General features: G+C 51.3%; 1 protein-coding gene and 1 long non-coding RNA gene across 2 annotated transcripts in view; one reads left to right on the forward strand and one right to left on the reverse strand.

The window, feature by feature from the left end:
- psmd1 (proteasome 26S subunit, non-ATPase 1) overlaps window positions 1–3932 on the reverse strand; it is a 135677-nt gene extending 131745 nt beyond the window's left edge. The window contains exon 1 of the mRNA XM_038815916.1: window positions 3743–3932. Within this exon, the coding sequence (XP_038671844.1) occupies window positions 3743–3758 (16 nt within the window). The 5' untranslated portion in view covers window positions 3759–3932. The remainder of the gene's footprint in view (window positions 1–3742) is intronic.
- Window positions 3038–20180, forward strand: part of LOC119975949 — a 59537-nt gene continuing 42394 nt past the window's right edge. Inside the window, exon 1 of the long non-coding RNA XR_005462837.1 lies at window positions 3038–3197. This is a non-coding gene — a long non-coding RNA (uncharacterized LOC119975949). The remainder of the gene's footprint in view (window positions 3198–20180) is intronic.

The following is a 20180-nucleotide window of genomic DNA, read 5'->3' on the forward strand; positions in this document are numbered from 1 at the left end:
CCCCCGGTGGAGGGGCTGGGGGCGCCGATTGAGCTGGAGGATCCTTAAACGGGACAAGGACCCCCTGCAGTGTGGATCATATAGGCCGATCTCGTTGTTAAATGTGGATGCCAAGCTGTTGGCGAAGATCTTGGCCACAAGGATAGAGGACTGTGTGCTGGGGGTCATTCATGAGGATCAGACGGGGTTTGTGAAGGGAAGGCAGTTGAACACCAATATACACAGGCTTCTGAATGTTATAATGATGCCGGCGGTAGAAGGGGAGGCGGAGACAGTGGTAGCATTAGACGCGGAGAAGGCCTTTGATAGGGTTGAGTGGGGGTACCTGTGGGAGGTGCTGGAAAGGTTTGGGTTCGGGGAGGGGTTTGTCAGGTGGGTGAGGCTGTTATATGAGGCCCCGATGGCGAGCGTAGCCATGAATAGGCGGAGGTCGGAGTACTTTCGGTTGTACCGGGGGACGAGGCAGGGGTGTCCCCTGTCCCCTTTGCTCTTTACGTTGGCAATTGAGCCCCTGGCCATGGTGTTGAGGGAGTCGAGGAATTGGAGGGGTCTGGTGCGGGGCGGGGAGGAGCACCGAGTGTCATTATATGCAGATGACTTGTTGCTTTATGTGGCGGACCCAGTGGGGGGAATGCCGGAGGTGATGCAGATCCTTAGGGAATTTGGGGGCTTTTCTGGTACAAGCTCAACCTGGGTAAGAGTGAGCTGTTCGTCGTGCACCCGGGGGATCAAGAGGCGGGGATTGATAGGCTCCGCTGAAAAGGGCGGGGAGGAGCTTTCGGTACCTGGGAGTCCAGGTGGCTAGGAGCTGGGGGGGCCCTTCACAAGCTTAACCTCACTAGGCTGGTGGAGCAAATGGAGGAGGAGTTTAAAAGATGGGACATTTTGCCACTGTCGCTGGCGGGTAGGGTGCAGTCCATCAAGATGACAGTGCTCCCAAGGTTTTTGTTTCTGTTCCAGTGCCTCCCCATCCTTATCCCGAAAGCCTTTTTTAGGAGGGTCAACAGGAGTATTACGGGATTTGTATGGTCGCATGGGACTCCGAGAGTGAGAAGGATGTTTTTAGAGCGGGGCAGGGATAGGGGGGGCTGGCGCTGCTGGGCTGACAAGGATGAGTAGGTTTTTCGGGGGCGAAGACAGGTGTGCTAGGTGCTCGGGGAGCCCAGCGAACCACGCCCATATGTTCTGGGCATGCCCAGCGCTGGGGGAGTTTTGGAATGGGGTAGCAAGCACGGTGTCGAGGGTGGTAGGATCCAGGGATTGTGATTAAGTTTCTTGGACATCCAAATCTTTGAAGCACAATCCACAGAGCCTCGTGATTTACTGACTCAAATCCATTGCATTCATCAACCTGTTGCTGCTGTCAATATTTTCCTTGGATTTGTCTGGCAAGAAAGATCATGTTCCTCTGGAAGGTCTCTTGCCTCATTGTCCACAATGGAATCCCAGATAGGATTTGATAAGGGTTTGCACAAAGGATGGGAGACAAAGAGTAGGGATAAAGGACATGTGCCCTGGTTGGCTGAAATATGGGTGCAGGAGGTTAAAAGTGTCATACACAGAGAACTCTCTTCTGCCACAGTATTGTTCAATGTAGAAAATGGGAGGTCACCCAAATTGCCTGCCTGACACTTAATCATAGATGAGGTTTTTTCCAACTCAAAAGAGGTGTGACATTACCACCATGTTTGATCTCGCTATAAACTTGATTTTCTTGCTGAATCTGAACCAACAGGTGTGAAACCTAGGCATCTACTTATTTTGGATTGCGGTTTAAACCCTTGTCCTAGCCATCAACAAGGCCCTTATTTTCACCTCTGCAAAGTTCCCTTCCTCTGCCCGAAGGTCCGATCCAAGATCAGATTCTGAAACCTTTATTAATGTTGTTATTTTGCACTCCACCAACACACCCACAACTCAATTTTATGATTGTTCTGCTTGCTAGCCTCTTCCACTCCAAAAGCTCCCAACTGGTCCAAAATTGAAAAGCAAATATCCGTTCATCCACAAAGCCCCATTTGCCCATTACTCAAGTCCTTACTGTTGTACATTAGAGAACCAATGCAATACTTCTTAAATCTTGTCCTAGTCTTCAACTCCCTCCATCCAACACCCTGCAACTCCCCAACTCTTACTATTTCTGCATTTGCCAATCTTCCTTCACCCTACTTTTGTACTCAGACACTGCCTTATTCTGTGAAACTATAAATACCTTGACCTTTCCTGTTCACTATATTCACAATTTTTCTTCAAAGCCCTTTTCTTTGACCAATCTTTCAATCACTGCTCCTGATCTGTCCACCTGTGGTCCACTACTCATTCTTATCATCTTTGAACAATCACTTTGTTGAAAGTGTTAAATTAGTGCAAGCTCCAACACTCACTCCCAATCACGCCATTGACACTGAACTATCTGGCAGCACGGTAGCACAGTGGTTAGCACTGTTGCTTCACAGCATCAGGGTCCGAGGTTCAATTCCCACTTGGGTCACTGCCTGTGCGGAGTCTGCACGTTCTACCTGTGCCCTCTGGTTTCCTCCCACAAGTCCCGATAGGGGTGCTTTTTAGGTGAATTGGGCATTCTGAATTCTCCCTCTGTGTCCCTTAACAAGCACCGGAATGTGGCGACTAGGGGATTTTCACAGTAACTTAATTGCAATGTTAATGTAAGCCTACTTGTGACATTAAAGATATAAAGATTGTTTGTGACTATTATTCTGTCCTTGTTGCATCACTCCCTTGTTGACTTGCTTTAGGAACAGTCATTATTTCAGACATCCCCCATGGGTTTAACAGGAGTGAAATTAAGATGCATGTCGGTCCTCCTAGAACATACAGTGCAGAAGGAGGCCATTCAGCTCATCGAGTCTGCACCGACCCACTTAAGCCCTCACTTCCGCCCTATTCCCGTAACCCAATAACCCCTCCTAACCTTTTTGGACACTCAAGGGCAGATTAGCTTCGCCAATCCACCTAATCTGCACGTCTTTGGACTGTGGGAGGAAACCAGAGCACCCGGAGGAAACCCATGCAGACACGGAGAGAACGTGCAGACTCCGCACAGTGACCCAGCAGGAAATCAAACCTGGGACCCTGGCGCTATGAAACTACAGTGCTAGCCACTTGTGCTACCGTGCTGTCCTACCATTGCAGCTCTCTCTATGAAAAGCAGCTGCTCATTTAATACTTAATACAAAGTAAGTTGCTTTTATCTTGGTGTTCAATTCACTGCCACTTGTCTTCCAGGAGTGCCTATCCTGAAGTAGTACTATGTTTAATACTTCCTTGTATTTACTGACTGGACATAACCCCGAAAAGTACTTCATGTTCCTGGAGCCAGTATCAACAACACAGGCACTTCACTGACACTGCTCTAGTTTCAGGGATATGCTGCTGCTATTACACTCCTAAGACTCGGCTTGATTTTCTGGTGATAATCACGGCCTTCTCCTGGGCACGGTGTTTCGACATTACAGTGAAACCACAGGTTATAATTCAGGCCTGGTTGCGGGGTGGGGGTGGATGGTGCTGCAAAGTGGCCCCGGCCTCAGCAGGGTTTCTGAATAACGGCTCTCAGGCCTCAATGACTCAGCCTCTCGGTGCCGACCAACACAAGGCCCAGAAACTGCACGTTCAACTGGGCCAGTGGTGGGGAGAGAGGGTTAACTTAAAAAGAAAACCCTGCCGGGAAGCTTCATTCGCCCTCATGGCGTGGGAGGAACAGGCGGCCTGAGTAACTCACCGGCTGAGGTGATCATGATGAAGCCGCGGACGGAGCTCGCTCAGTCGCCCGGGGAGTCGCTGTTGTCCGGTTTCGGTCTCTCTCGCGCCGCCGCCGCCGCACTGACTCAGGAATTGTCACTGAATCCCTCCGCACAGCCGGGGAGAAGGGGGCCTCGCAACGCTCCGCCTCGCCTACCCCTCGTCCACTATCCGCCTGCCCCTCCGACAGCGCCAACCCACCTCAAAGAAGCTACTAATTATTTCAACAACCAAAAAATAAAGTTATTTATTTTATTTTTCGAGATGGTTCTCCCCTCCCCGTTCTTTAAATGGTAGGCACTTCGTTAGCCGCCTCAGTTACAGTCAGGTCTTTGGGTGTTAGGTTGTCCTCTGCTCAGCGGCTGCCGGCAGCAAATCTCAAAGCAGGCGGCGGGCGGAAGGATTCACATGGGAATATGCCATTCAATAATTCTGGCGCAACTTAAAAACTAAATGTGGTGAATGTATTCATAATATTAGTTGTCTGTACAGTCCTATGGCCAGGGAATGGTAATACGGTCTCCTTCCATGTATTGTACTGGAACCCTGGTGGGTATATAGACCTGCTGCCTGGGGGCGACGCTCAGTTGTTACAGCAGTCACAGGCAGGCAAGTTCTTCGATAATAAAGCTTATGTTCCCTCGCTCTCATCGTCTTGTAGTGAATTGGTGGTACATCAATTTATTATCCACCGACGTCACTTTGGAAGCTGCTCTGAAGCCTGATAAACTGGAACTCGACGCACGAGCAACAGAAGCTAAGGAAATCTCCCACTGGCTCCGCTGTTTTGAGGCCTACCTCGACTCCTTTGAAACGCCTCCCTCCGACGCCATCAAGCTGCGCCTCCTCCACGCCCGGGTGAACCACCGAATCTCGGGTATGATTGAGAACGCAGCCACATACGAAGCGGGGGTCGCGATTCTAAAGAGACAGTTCGTGAAGCGCTTGAACGAAGTGTTCGCGCGGCACCTCCTCACTATCCGCCGACAATGCGCCGGGGAAATTGCTGGATGAGTACCTAGAGAACCTGACTCTACTCGGCAGCAACTGCAACTACAGGGATGTGAAGGCCGATGAGCACATGAACCTGATGATCCGGGATACCTACGTGGCTGGGGTCTAGTCTAACTACATCCGGCAGCGACTGCAGGAAAACGGGGCCACAATCGCTTCACAGATCCAGGGTCCCAGATTCGATTCTGGCTTGGGTCACTGTCTGTGCGGAGTCTGCACGTCCTCCCCGTGTGTGCGTGGGTTTCCTCCGGGTGCTCCGGTTTCCTCCCACAGTCCAAAGATGTGCAGGTTAGGTGGATTGGCCATGATAAATTGCCCTTAGTGTCCAAAATTGCCCTTAGTGTTGGGTACGGTTACTGGGTTGTGGGGATAGGGTGGAGGTGTTGACCTTGGGTAGGATGCTCTTTCCAAGAGCCGGTGCAGACTCGATGGGCCGAATGTCCTCCTTCTGCACTGTAAATTCTATGTAATCTGCAGGACACGGTAAAACCAGCCACCTCGTTGGAGACCTAACAGAGCCTCAGCACATTCCCGGCAGACCCAGCGAACCCCTCGTGGGCACCACAGACATGGCCTTCACCAGACCCGACTACATCTCAGGCCTGTGCCGCTCGGCTGCCCGTTCAGCCCTGGGGACCGCCTTGCTACTTCTGCAGGCAGGGCCAACAGCCCCGGCAGTGTTGCCCAGCCCACACCGTGACTTGCAGCGACTGCAGCAAAAAGGGACATTTTGCCAGAGTCCGTCTGGCCCGATCCAAAGCACCAAAGTCAAAAGCTTACCAGGCTCGATCCACGGACTCACAGGCCCGCAGACCCCACAATGTGGCTGTGTGCCTGCCGTACCGCCCTCTTCAGACACGTCATCCGCCTTGTGCAGCTCGTGGGGGCCGCCATCTTCAACTCAGCCTGACATGTGCGACCTGTGGGGGCCGCCATCTTGCGACCCCGATACCTGTGACCACGCAGACAACCCGCAGCTCGGCGCAGTTACCCTCGACCAGTCGCGGTCAAAACATCTGAAGAATTCGATGATGGCCGTCCGGGTCAATGGGCACGAGACCCCCTGTCTTTTTGACTCTGGGAGCACAGAGAGCTTCGTCCACTCCGACACGGTAAGGCGCTGCTCCCTCCACATCTACCCCGCGTCCCAGACAATCTCCCTTGCCTCCGGATCCCATTCGGTACAGATCCGGGGCTACTGTGTCGCGAACCGCGCGATACAGGGTGCTGAGTATGCTCATTTTAAACTGTATGTCCTCCCTCACCTCTGCGCCCCTCTACTACTTGGACTTGATTTCCAATGCAGTCACCGAAGCCTGACCCTAAAATTCGGCGGACCTCTACCCCCCCTCACTCTATGTAGCCTCGCGACCCTTAATGTCACCCCCCCCTTCACTCTTTGCGAACCTCATCCTCGACTGTAAGTCCGTCGCCACCAGGAGCAGGTGGTACAGTGCACAAGACATGGCTTTTATCAAGTCACAGGTCCAGCGACTCTTGAGGGAGGGGGTCATCGAGGCCAGCTGGTGGTTGTCAGGACCGGGGAAAAGAATTAGATGGTTGTGGACTACAGCCAGACCATTAACCGGTTCACGCAACTTGATGTGTACCCCCTCCCCCGCATGGCGGAGATGGTCAACCAGATCGCACAGTACCGGGTGTTCGCCACGATCTGAAGTCTGCCTACCAGACCCGTACTTGGACAATGCCCCCCTCATAGAACTTCTCCTTCCCCACCGCCTCAAGGCCCTCAAATGCTGCCTGGGCCTATTCTCCTACTACACCCAGTGGGTCCCCAACTATGCAGACAAAGCCCGCGCACTTATCAAAGCCACTATATTCCTCCTGACGGTTGAGGCCCGCGCAGCCTTCCACCGCATCAAGGCAGATATTGCCAAAGCCGCGATGCACGCGGTGGATGAGTCCATCCCCTTCCAGGGAGAGAGCGATGCGTCAGACATCGCCCTGGCTGCTACCCTCAACCAGGCGGGCAGGCCAGTTGCCAGAACCCTCAACGCCTCCGAGACCCGGCACTCCGCTGTCGAGAAGGAAGCGCCATCCATTGTGTAAGCTGTGCGGCATTGGAGGCACTACCTAGCCGGTAGGAGGTTCACCCTCGTCACCGACCAACGGTCAGTAGCCTTCATGTTCTACGAAGCACAACGGGGCAAAATTTAAAACGGCAAAATCTTGAGGTGGAGAATCGGACTCTCCACCTATACTTACAGTATCAAGTATCGTCCTGGGGAGCTCACGAGCCCTCAGATGCCCTGTCCCGCGGCACATCCGCCCGCGCGCAAGACAACTGACTTCTGGCTACCCACAATGACCTCTGTCACCCGGGGGTCACTTGGCTTTTCCACTTTATTAAGGCCCGCAACCTGCCCTACTCCACCGAGGTCAGGGCCATGACCAGGGATTGCCAAGTCTGCGCAGAGTGCAAATCGCACATCTACCGGCCAGACAAGGCCCACCTGGTAAAGGCCTCCTAGCCCTTTGAGCGCCTCAGCATCGACTTCAAAGAGCCCCTCCCTTCCACCAACCGTAATATATACTTCCTGACCGTCATTAACGAGTACTCCCGCTTCCCCATCGCTATCCCATGTCCCGACATGACCTCGGCCACTGTTATAAAGGCACTGCACATCATTTTCACCATGTTCAGTTTCCCTGCATACGTCCACAGTGACTGGGGCACCTCTTTCATGAGCGGCGAACTGCGTCAGTACCTGCTCAGTCAGGGCATCGCCTCGAGCAGGACTACGAGCTACAACCTGCAGGGAAACGGGCAGGTGGAGAGGGACAACGCGAAGGTATGGAAGGCCATTCTTCTTGCCCTTCGGTCTAGAAGTCTCCAGATTCCCCGCTGGCAGGAGGTCCTCCCCGACACGCTCCACTCCATTAGATCGCTCCTCTGCGCAGCCACAAACGAGACCCCTCACAACCGTTTGTTTGTCTTCTCTTGGAAGTCCATCTCCGGGGTCTCGCTTCCATCCTGGCTGACAACTCCGGACCTGTCCTTCTGCAGAAGCATGCGAGGAGCCATAAGACTGACCCCCTGGTTGAGAGGGTCCAGCTGCTGCACGCCAACCCCCAATATACCTACGTCACGCACCAAGACGGATGGCAAGATACGGTCTCCGTCCGGGACCTGGCACCCCGCTCGTTTCCATGTCAACGTGCCCCACTGCCTACTGCCACCCCCCCCCCCCCCCCCCCCCCCCCCCCCCCCCCCCCCGGGCTCCTACACTGCCGCCATCCACTAACCCCCTTGCCACCATCCACCACCCCCCTGCCTACCCCCATTCCTTAACTGTCACCGACACGCCGGCCCGAAGCTCCAGACAACACGCTCTCGGAGTCAACAACTATAATGCCCGTAGCCGCCGCACCGCCAGAGCTGAGGAGGTCCAAAAGAACAATCCGGCCTTCAGACAGACTGAACGTATGATGACCCCACTTCACCCCCGCTGGACTTCATTTTTTAACAGGGGGTGAATGTGGTGAATGTATTCACCATAATATAAGTTGTCTGTATAGTACTGTGCCCTATGGCCAGGGAATGGTAATACTATCTCCTTCCATGTATTGTACTGGAACCTTGGTGGGGTCCGCCCCCTCCCCCCCGGATGGTATATAGACTGGCCGCCTGGGGGCGACGCTCAGTTGTTACAGCAGTCACAGGCAGGCACGTTCTTGGATAATAAAGCAGTTCACTCATTCTCATCGTCTTGTAGTGAATTGATGGTACATCACTAAATAAGGCCGAAATCCAGTTGGTAGCCAACTGGCCGGGCTGAGCTACGTTACCGAAACCCTGCCTGGTGGTCATCACGTTACTGTTTGTGGGATCTTGCTGTGTGCAAATTGGCTGCGGCGTTTCCTACATTACAAGAGTGACTATACTTCAAACAATATTCCACTGACTGTAAATTGCTTCGGGACAGGTTGTTAACATTGGTAGTCATTTCACCAGTTCCCCACCAAGATTAAGATTACTCTCCTGCAGTTGTAATATGGTGAGATTTTATAGAAGTGTAGCCTATAAGGGGAACTAATTATTTAATCATAGAGTAGGTGTATCTCTTCCTTTAAGACACCTAACAATACTGACCTACTTGACTAATCTTGGTCACTTGCCCCAATAAATATTTTCATTAAAACCGTAAACATTACAGTTGTACATGGCCAAATGGTACAAACACTAATTTTAGTTTTGGAGAATCTGGGTACCTTCACCTCTACCAACGTATGAGGGAGCGGAGGGGTAGGATATTCTGAACAGTAAACAACATAGTTGGACAAAAACAATGGCACAAAGCACTAAACTTTGCGCTGGAGAGACCGCATATCCTCGGCAATATCCTTACATGACTGGATGTCAAACTTTATTGATAACCTCCTGTGAAGAAGCAGCTCAAGTCATTTTACTACATATTTTTTAATTTTCCAAATCTTTTTAGCAGAGATGTGCATCACCTTGTAACAACATACTCTCAGATTCATTGTGAGCAGTACCAATAGATTTACATGACCATCTGGTATTGTGGAACTTCATTCTATCACCAAAAGATTTACTAATGAAGGTATCTCAGCACATTGGCTAACAATTTCTGGAAGGAAATCCTGGGATAAGGGGACGTGCAAGTAAACTGACAATGCAAGCTTCGTGTTTTGCATAGAAATCTGGGCAGATGTATATTAATGTTGGCCAAGCTAATAACACTGCCACATTAAAGGGTTATTAAACCAGTGCATTATCAATTATGCTATCTTTCAATTTCTCATTTAATATCCCATTATGACAAACTCCTGAAAGTTTGACATTGAAGAACTCACTGATTTTAAAAACTATTCTAAACTTGCAAATGAAGAAACAAGCTACTTATTGAATGGACTAGAATCTGGGACTGTAGTGTATAAGTATTTTTTTTAAGTTTAGAGTACCCAATTCTATTTTTTTTCCAATTAAAGCACAATTTAGCGTGGCCAATCCACCTAACCTGCACATCTTTTGGGTTGTGGTGGTGAAACCCACACAGACATGAGGAGAATGTGCAAACTCCACACGGACAGTGACCCAGGGCTGGGATTCGAACCCGCGTCCTCAGCGCCGCAGTGCTATCCACTGCACCACATGCCGCCCTCTGTGTATAAGTAACAGTATAAAAAAGCAAATGCTAGAAATCTGAAACCAAAACAGAAAATGCTTAAGATACACAGCACATCCATCAATATCAATGGGCCGAGTGGATGATCCATTTGACCTGGTATGGCATCAAGGGGCCCTAGCAAAACTGGAGCCAATGGAAATCAGGGAACCCCTCAGCGGATTGGAGTCTTCATCGCACTAAAGACGATGTTCTGGTGGTTGAAGGTCATCATCTCAGTTCCAGAATATTACTGCAGGAGTTCTTCAGGGTAGTGTCCTAGACCCAGTCATCTTCAGCAATGACCTACCTTCCATCATATGGTCAGAAGTGGGGATGTTCACTGATGATTTTACAATGTTCAGCAGCATTTGTGACCTTGGAGGTATTGAAGCATTCTATGCCCAAATGAAGTAAGACCTGGACAATATCCAGGCTTGAGCTGACATGTGGCAACTAACATTTGCACTACACAAATGCTAAGCAATGACTATCTCCAACAAGAGCAAATCTAATCATCACCCCATGACATTCAATATCATTACTATCACTTAATCTATCACTATCAACATCCTGTGGGTTATCATTGGCCAGCAACTGAACTGGATTAGCCATATAAATACTGTGGCAAGTCAGAATCTAGGAATGCTGTGGTGGGTAACTCACCTCCTGACTCCCCAGAGCCTGTCCACCATGTAGAAGGTACAAGTCAGGAGTGTGATGGGTGCAGTTGCAACAACACTCAAGAAGCTTGGCACAATCCAGGACAAAGCAGCCCATTTGATCGTTACCCCTTCTACAAATATTCACTCCTTCCGTCACTGCCAAATAGCGGCAGCAGTGTGTATGTACCATCTACACGATGCAATGCAGGAACTCACCAAGCCTTAAGCAGCACTGTCCAAACCAATGACCGCTACCATCTGGAAGGATAAGAGCAGCAGATACCTGGGAACACAAACTTCTGGAAGTTTCTCTCCAAGTCACTCACCACCCTGACTTGGAAATGTATCGCTGTTCCTTCACTGTCGCTGGGTCAAAATCCTGGAACTTCGTAACAGAATTGTTGGTGTACCTACACTCCAGGGATTGCAGTGGTTCAAGAAGGCTCACCACCATCTTCTCAAAGGCAAATTGAGATGGGCAATAAATGGTGGCGCCTAGCCAGCGAAACTCACATGTGAATGAAAAAAAAAAAATCTGAACAGAACAGTTTAATGTTTCAGGTTGATCCTGGGTCGGAACTGAAAAGATAAACAGATCTTGAAGAAACAGTGTTGTTTAGGTAGTCATGAAATACAAGTAGGTTATCAGGATTATTCAGCACAAGTGTCTGTTGTGACAGGTGATGATTTACCAAAGCTAAAAATTGTATATGTATGGTTGCATTTAGATAATAAGTTAACCACAAATTTGCCAGATCGTTGCTCTGAATTATATAGTGTAATCATCTGAAAATATCTTTGCAGTGATTTTATTTAAAATTCAAGTGTAAAAATAGAGGCAAGGAGAGAGTTAACCATTCTTGTTCTAAAAAAAATTTAATTATTTTTTAAAAATATCATTCTCTCCATATTTTAAATTCAATTTCTAACCCTCATAGATTTATTTTTTTTAAAATAATTTTTATTGAAAAATTTTGAATTTATACAACAACGAACCATAACAAAATACCACAAATAACAATAATAATAGGAATCATAAACATTCGCCCCACCTCCATGAACAACACAGCATATTAACAACAACGCAAATTAACACAATATTAAGTTACATAATAGAAACTACAATAAGGAACACCCCCCAATTACCCCCCCCCCCCCCCCCCCCCCCCCCCCTCCGGGTTGCTGCTGCTATTGACCAAGATACCTATCTTTGAGCCAGGAAGTCCAGAAAAGGCTGCCATCATTTATAGAACCCTTGTATTGATCCTCTCAGGGCAAATTTGACCCTTTCCAATTTTATAAATCCCGCCATGTCACTGATCCAGGTCTCCACACTTGGGGGCCTCGCATCCTTCCACTGCAGCAAGATCCTTCGTTGGGCTACTAGGGACGCAAAGGCCAGGACACCGGCCTCTTTCGCCTCCTGCACTCCCGGCTCTACCGCAACTCCACAAATCGCGAGTCCCCACCCTGGTTTGACCCTGGATCCAACCACCCTCGACACCGTCCCCGCCACCCCCTTCCAGAATTCTTCCAGTGCTGGGCATGCTCAGAACATATGGGCGTGGTTCGCTGGACTCCCCGAACTTCTGGTGCACCTGTCCTCACCCCCAAAGAACCTACTCATCCTAGTCCCGGACATGTGGGCCGGTGAAGCACCTTAAATTGGATGAGACTAAGCCTCGCACATAAGGACGAAGAGTTGACTCTCTCCAAGGCATCCGCCCAAGCCCCGTCCTCTATCTGCTCCCCGAGTTCCTCCTCCCATTTAGCCTTCAGCTCCTCCACTGACGACTCCTCCACCTCCTGCATTACCTTATAGATGTCAGACACCTTCCCCTCTCCGACCCACATCCCCGAAAGCACTCTATCCATCGTCCCCTGCGAGGGCAGCAAAGGGAATCCCTCTACCTGTCGCCTAGCAAATGCCTTTACCTGCAAGTATCTGAACATGTTCCCTTGGGGAAGCCCAAATTTATCTTCCAGTTCCCCCAGGCCCGCAAACCTCCCGCCAATAAACAGGTCCCTCAATTTACTGATGCCCACCCTTTGCAACTCCCTAAATCCCCCATCCCTGTTCCCTGGGATGAACCGATGATTGCCACCCAATGGAGCCTCCATCGAGCCTCCTGTTTTCCCCCATGCCGTCTCCACTGTCCCCAGATTCTTAGGGTCACCGCCACCACCGGGCTCGTGGTAAACCTCTTAGGGGAGAGCGGCAACGGCACCGTTACCATGGCACCCAGGCTCGTACCTCTACATGACGCCATCTCCATTCTTTTCCACGCCGCCCCTCCCCCCTCCATCACCCATTTATGCACCATTAACACATTTGCCGCCCAATAGTACCCCAAAAGGTTGGGCAGCGCCAACCCGCCTCTATTCCTCCCCCGCTCCAGGAACACCCTCTTCATTCTCGGAGTCCCATGTGCCCACACAAAGCTCAAGATACTGCTAGTCACTCTCCTAAAGAAGGCCCTGGGGATAAAGATGGGCAGGCACTGAAAGAGGAACAAGAACCTCGGAAGCACCGTCATTTTGACGGACTGCACCCTCCCCGCCAACGACAATGGCAACATGTCCCACCTCTTGAACTCCTCCTCCATCTGATCTACAAGTCTGGTGAAATTATGTTTGTGAAGAGTCCCCCAGTCCCTGACCACCTGCACCCCCAGGTACCTATAGCTCTCCCCTGCCCGCCTAAGCGGGAGCCTACCAATTCCTTCCTCCTGGTCTCCAGGGTGCACCACAAACACCTCGCTCTTGCCTAAGTTTAATTTATAACCTGAGAAGGTCCCAAACTCGGCTAGTAACTCCATCCCTCCCACCGGGTCCGCCACATACAGTAACAGGTCATTGGCATACAACGACACCCTATGTTCCTCCCCACCTCGCACCAAACCTCTCCACCTCTCTGAATCCCTCAACGCCATCGCCAGCGGCTCGATTGCCAGTGCAAACAACAAGGGGGACAGGGGGCAACCCTGCCTGGTCCCACGGTAAAGCCGGAAGTACAACAACCTCCTCCCATTCGGGGCCTCATATAGCAGCCTCACCCATCTAATAAACCCTTCACCAAATCCAAACCTCCCCAACACCTCCCATAAGTACCCCCACTCCACTCTATCGAAGGCCTTCGCTGCATCCAGCGCCACCACTATCTCTGCCTCCCCCTCAATCGCCGGCATCATGATGACATTCAACAATCTCCGCACATTCGTGTTCAGCTGCCTTCCCTTCACAAAACCTGTCTGGTCCTCGTGTACAACCCCTGGCACACAGTCCTCTATCCTGGTGGCCAGGATTTTTGCCAGCACCTTGGTATCTACGTTGAGGAGAGATATGGGCCTGTATGAACCACACTGCTGGGGGTCCTTGTCCTTCTTTAAAATTAACGAGATCAGCGCCCGCGACATCGTCGGGGGCAAAGTCCCCCCTTCCCACGCTTTATTAAGTGTCCGCACCAGCAAGGGGCCCACTAGGTCCACAAATTTTTTATAAAATTCCACCGGGAACCCATCCGGCCCCGGTGCCTTCCCTGACTGCATCTGCCCGATCCCCTTAACTAGCTCCTCCAGCTCAATCGGCACACCCAACCCCTCCACCTGCTCCTCCTGCACCTTCGGGAAAGAAAGCCCGTTGAGGAACCTCTCCATTCCCCTCCTCTCCCCCGTTGGCTCCGACCAGTACAGATCCCCTTAAAAGTCCTTGAAGACGTCATTCACCTCTACCCACTTCCACACCACGTTCCCACTCTTGTCTCTCATTCCAGCAATTTCCTTAGCCGCATCCCGCTTGCGGAGCTGATGAGCCAGCATCCTACTCGCCTTTTCACCATGTTCGTACACTGCCCCTTGTGCCTTCCTCCACTGTGCCTCCGCCTTTCTAGTGGTCAGCAAATCAAATTTAGCCTGCAGGCTGCGCCTCTCCCCCAACAGTCCCTCCTCTGGTGCCTCTGCGTACCTCCTGTCTACCTCCAGCATCTTTCCCACCAGTCTATCCCTCTCACTCCTCTCGCTCCTCTCCCTGTGTGCCCGGATGGATATCAGCTCCCCACGAATCACTGCCTTCAGGGCTTCCCAGACCACCCCCACCTGAACCTCCCCCGTATCATTCACCTCGAGGTACCCCTCAATACTTGCCCGGACCCTCCTACACACCTCCTCCTCCGCCAACAACCCCACATCCAACCGCCACAATGGGCGCTGGTCCCGCACCTCCCCCATCTCCAACTCTATCCAATGCGGAGCGTGGTCGGAGATTGCAATGGCCGAATACTCGGCCTCCTCCACTCTCGGAATCAGTCCCCTACTCACCACGAAGAAGTCTATCCGAGAGTAGACCCTATGTACGTGGGAGAAGAAAGAGTACTCCCGTGCCCTCGGCCTCACAAACCACCATGGATCCACCCACCCATCTGGTCCATAAACCCTCTCAGTACCTTGGCCGCCGCCGGCCTCCTACCCGTCCTAGAGCTGGACCGATCCAGTGAAGGATCCAACACCGTATTGAAGTTCCCCCCCCCCCGCCATGATCAGACCTCCCGCCTCCAGATCCGGGACCCGTCCCAACATACGCCTCATAAAGCCCGCATCGTCCCAATTTGGGGCATACACACTCGCAAGTACCACCTTCTCTCCTTGTAGCCTGCCCCTAACCATGACATACCTACCCCCCTTATCCGCCACCACCTCCGATGCCTCAAACTACACATTTTTCCTCACCAGAATCGCCACTCCCCGGTTCTTCACGTCCAACCCAGAGTGGAAAACCTGCCCCACCCATCCCTTCCTCAGACGGACCTGGTCCGCCACCTTCAGGTGGGCCTCCTGAAGCATTGCCACATCTGCCTTTAGCCCTCTCAGATGAGCAAGTACCCTCGACCGCTTCACCGGCCCATTCAATCCTCTCGCATTCCAGGTGACCAACCGAATCAGAGAGCGTCCCGCCCCCTCCCCCGTCGACTAGCCATAGCCCCTCGACTGCCCGCCCCAGGCCAGCACCCTCTGCCCGACCCAGTCCCCACAGCGACAACACCTCACCTCTGTCCCCCCGGCCCCCACCAGCTCCTTCCTGATCCTACCAGCAGCAACCCGGTATGCCCCTTTCCCCCCCTCCTAGGAATCCTCCTAGCCGCGAACCGTCCTCCATTGTACTTCCGTGGGTCAGCTAACTTCTGCTGACCCCGGAAACTCCCGCCAATAACCCGACCCCTCCCAAGGTGGGATCATCCCCCAATCTATCCCTCCTCCAGGCACCGCTCCAGCGTGGGGAAGAACCAGTTAAGGCCCCGCCTCCCCCCGTCATCGTCTCCACCCCCCCAGCCTCGCAGCGCGGGAAACCAGAGGAAAGCCCGCGCTTTCGCACCGCCCCACCACACCCTTCTGACGCAGCTCCCAAATACCAGCCCCACTCCATACCCCCAACCCGACATAGAATACAACAAACCCCCCCCAACCCTCCCCACAAGATACATAACTCAAACAATGCCCCACAGCAAAAAAGAACATAACAGAACAACACCCCCATAAATAACCATATCAAAATTGCAAAAGTACAGAAAAAGAGAACACAGCAACAGCAGAATCCAGCAATAAGGTATTACAACCGACCCCACAACCCCCAACCCCTAGTTCAAGTCCAGTTTCTCCGTCCGCACGAAGGCCCACGCCTCCTCCGGGGAATCAAAATAATAATGCCGGTCCGAATAAGTTACCCACAGGCGCGCAGGCTGCAACATTCCAAACTTTATCTTTTTCTTGTAAAGCACCTCTTTCGTCCGATTAAACCCGGACCGCAGCTTAGCCACCTCCGCACTCCAATCCTGGTAGATCCGTACTACCCCATTCTCCCAATTGCTGCTCTTCACCAGCACCGCACGCCGGGGTTCATTCTCCTTAGGCCTCCTGGCCAGTATTCTGTGTGCTCCCTCCAGCTCCAAGGGCAGATGGAAAGACCCGGCCCCCACTAGCGAGTTCAGCATCGCAGCCACGTAGGTTGTCAGGTCCGACCCCTCCAGCCCCTCCGCAAGGCCCAAGATCCGCAGATTTGTCCGCCTCATGCGGTGATCAAGCTCCTCGAAGCGGTCCTGCCACTTCTTGTGGAGTGCCTCGTGTCCCTCCACCTTACTCACGAGGATCCCGGCCTCCTCCTCTCGTTCAGTGGCCTGCGTCTTCAACTCCTTGATGGCAGCACCCTGGGTCGTCTGAATCGCCGAGAGCCTTTTGTTCCTTTCCTGCAGAGAGCTCAGTACCTCAGCCTTGAAGTCTGCAAAACAGCGCAGGAGAGCAGCGTGTTGCTCCACGGCCCACTGCTTCCACTCCTCTGGAGCTCCGCCGGCCGCCATCTTGGATTCCTTCCCCCGTTTTTTCTGGGGAGCTGCTGCCGTTTTTACCCCCTTTCTATTCCGAGTTCGAGTCATGGACTGCGGGGAAAGTCGATCAGCACACCTTCTCCCACCGGGAGACGTCGAAAAATTTCCGTTTTGGGCTCTTAAAAAGAGCCGAAAAGTCCGTTTAAAACGGGAGCTCCCAAATGTGCGGCTTCCTACGTCATCGCCGCCACCGGAAGTCCATAGATTTATTTATTAACCCCCACTCCCAATATTTTAAGCAGACACACAGAATACTTGCTTTATTAGCCAAGGCATAAAATAGAGGAGCTGGGACATTATGTTGGAACTGTGTAAAACCATCTAGAAGGTTGGTTGGCCACAGCTGGATTATAGTATTGTATGCAGTTATAATCACCACTTTGGGAAAGATGTAATTGCACGAGAGAGGGTATAGAGGAAATTAACAAGGGTGATGTAGGCGGCATGGTGACACAGTTGTTAGCCCTGTTGCCTCAGGGTGGCGAGGTTCCAGGTTTAATCCCAGCCCTGGATCACTGTCGCATGGGTCTCACCCCACAAGCCAAAAGATGTGCAGGGTAGGTGGATTGGCCACGCTAAATTGCCCGTTAATTAGAAAAGAATTATTGAGTACTCTGAATTTATCTTAAAAAAAACAAGGATGTTGCCTGGACTTGAGAATTTTAGTTTTTTTTGTAAATTTAGAGTATCCAATTCATTTTTTCCAATGAAGGGGCAATTTAGCGTGTTCAATCCACCTACCTTGCACATCTTTGGGTTGTGTGGCGAAACCCACGCAAACACGGGCAGAATGTGCAAACTCCGGACAGTGACCCAGAGCTGGGATCGAACCTGGGACCTCGGTGCCGTGAGACTGCAGTGCTACTAGTGCGCCACCGCACTGCCCTGAGAATTATGGGCGGTATTCTCCGCCGGCTCCAAAAATCGCGGAGGCCGTCGTGAACTCGGCCAAGGTTCACGACGGCCTCGGGGCCCGCTCCCCGCACCTAATTCACCCCCACCCGGGGGGCTAGGAGCGGGCCCCTGTCGTTCCCGGCCGCGACCTCCGGAAATGACGCCCAAATGGCGCTTCGCGGATGTCATCCGCGCATGCACAAGAACCCGCGCATGCACGGATGACATCAGCACGCAGACGACGCAAACCCGCTCATGCGTGGTGCCGTCTTTCTCCACCACCGCCCGGCAAGACGTGGCGGCTCGATCTTGCCGGGGCGGCGGAGGGGAAAGAGTTCGTCCGTTTTGGACACAGGCCCGACGATCGGTGGGCACCGATCGCGGGCCTGTCCCCTCCGGAGCACAGTCACGGTGCTCCCGTCCCAATCGGGCCCCTGGATGCCCCAAACGGACATCTGGTGCCCGTTTCATGAATGCAGCGACCAGGTGTGGTTGCTGCCGTGGTGAAACGGGCGTGAAGGGCCGGTGCATCGGGCTCGGAGAATCGCCATTCACCGTGAAAAACGGCGAGCGCCGATTTTTCTGAGAGGGAGGGGGGAGAATCGCTGGGGGCGCCAGGGGGGCGTACAAAATGGCGGGAGGCCCTCCCACGCCACGTGGGGAGCGGAGAATTCCGCCCGATAGTTTTGAGGAAAGATTGGATAGCATAGGATTGTTTTCTTTGGAGCGGAGGAGGCTGAGGGGAGGGGCTCAATTGAAGTGTTTTAAATGTTAATAGAGTGGACAGGCAAGATCTATTCCCCTCTGTTTATGGGCCCATAACCCGAGACAATAGATAAACAGTGGGAAGCTTTGAGAGAATCCCAAGTCTAATCTTTCACACAAAGGCTAGTGTGGATCTAGAATTTGCGGTCTCAAAGGATGTCGGAAGAAACCCTCACAGCATTTGAAAATGAATTGAAATGAAAATCGCTTATTGTCACAAGTAGTCTTCAAATGAAGTTACTGTGAAAAGCCCCTCGTCGCCACATTCTAGCAAGACCAAGTACCAGAAAGTGGGACTTGCCGAATGGTTCCATGTTTGCTGGTGCCAACATGATGAAAAGAATAGTTTCCTTTTATGGTGTAGATTTCTATGATTCTAGGTGTAGTTTGCTGTGTGGTAACTCCCCAAGTGACCATTATTCATATACACCTTTGCAGCAGATCGTATAATGACACCTGAACCTCAACTTATGTTCTTTCATACACGTACTTGAAGCACAAATCACAGGAGACTAATCAGGAGTGAAAATTATCTGATTCTTCCCATTCTTATCTGCTCAGCAGTTTATCCCTGAGATTGAACCTGAAACCTCCCTGCTTTGCATAGTTCAGCTACAACTTAATGAACCATTTAGGGAGCTTAAAGTTTAAATTCCTGATTGATATAAAACAAAGATCCAAACCACACCCACATGACCTATTAGCTTTGCCTATTTAGTCTGCACGGTCAAATTAGTGTCCCCAATAATAAAGCCATTGCCAAACTGTCAGAAAAAAAGCTTCAAGTCCCAAAGGGATAAGGTTTACATTCTCACAGCTCACTCAGCATCAGCAGAGAATTCAACATCCTTTCATTAGTCAGAGATGTTCTTCATTTTGAGAACGATAGCAGGGGGTAATTGTTTGCCAGTTTCCAGCTTGCACTTTTCTTTCCTCAGTTTGATGCAGTGCTCTGAGCTACCAAGCAGTTGAGGAAATCACTGGATTGTATTCCATCAACATCACTCACAGCAAGAGAAGAAACGCTGCCCACTCCTTTGCTTTGGTCCGATGGTGGCTATTGGATAATTCCTTCTTATCCTTTTAACAGATTCATAAAGCTAGAGACTAATATATTTTCAGATTAACTTAATTTATTCTTAACATTCCATAGAGAAATATACATGTGCCTCATGCCTGAAACTTGGGCAGAGAACACCTTGGGAGAAATCACGAGAGTGACTTGTTCAAGCCACCAAAATGGTCACGTCAAGCAAAAGAAACTTGTGTGATGTAAAATGATACTATTTTTTAAACCATTTTTTTGATTATCTGTTTCCTGCTGAATGCCGCATGATTGATGTTTTAGTATCACCCAGTTAAACAGGGTTGAGGACCTCATGACTTTTCACAATACACTGATAATTCCCATCACTGTTTTCCCTGACCCATATCTTTTCTGTATAAACCCCTTTGTTATATACTCTATTGCAATATAATGGGCGCAAACTAACAGCCGCACCGGGTGCGAATCCGAGCGGGCCGGTTAGATTGCGGGACAATCTGAAATCAGGAAGC

Source organism: Scyliorhinus canicula, chromosome 13 (genome assembly GCF_902713615.1).
Source record: "Scyliorhinus canicula chromosome 13, sScyCan1.1, whole genome shotgun sequence".
In the NCBI taxonomy this organism is placed as follows: Eukaryota; Metazoa; Chordata; class Chondrichthyes; order Carcharhiniformes; family Scyliorhinidae; genus Scyliorhinus; species Scyliorhinus canicula.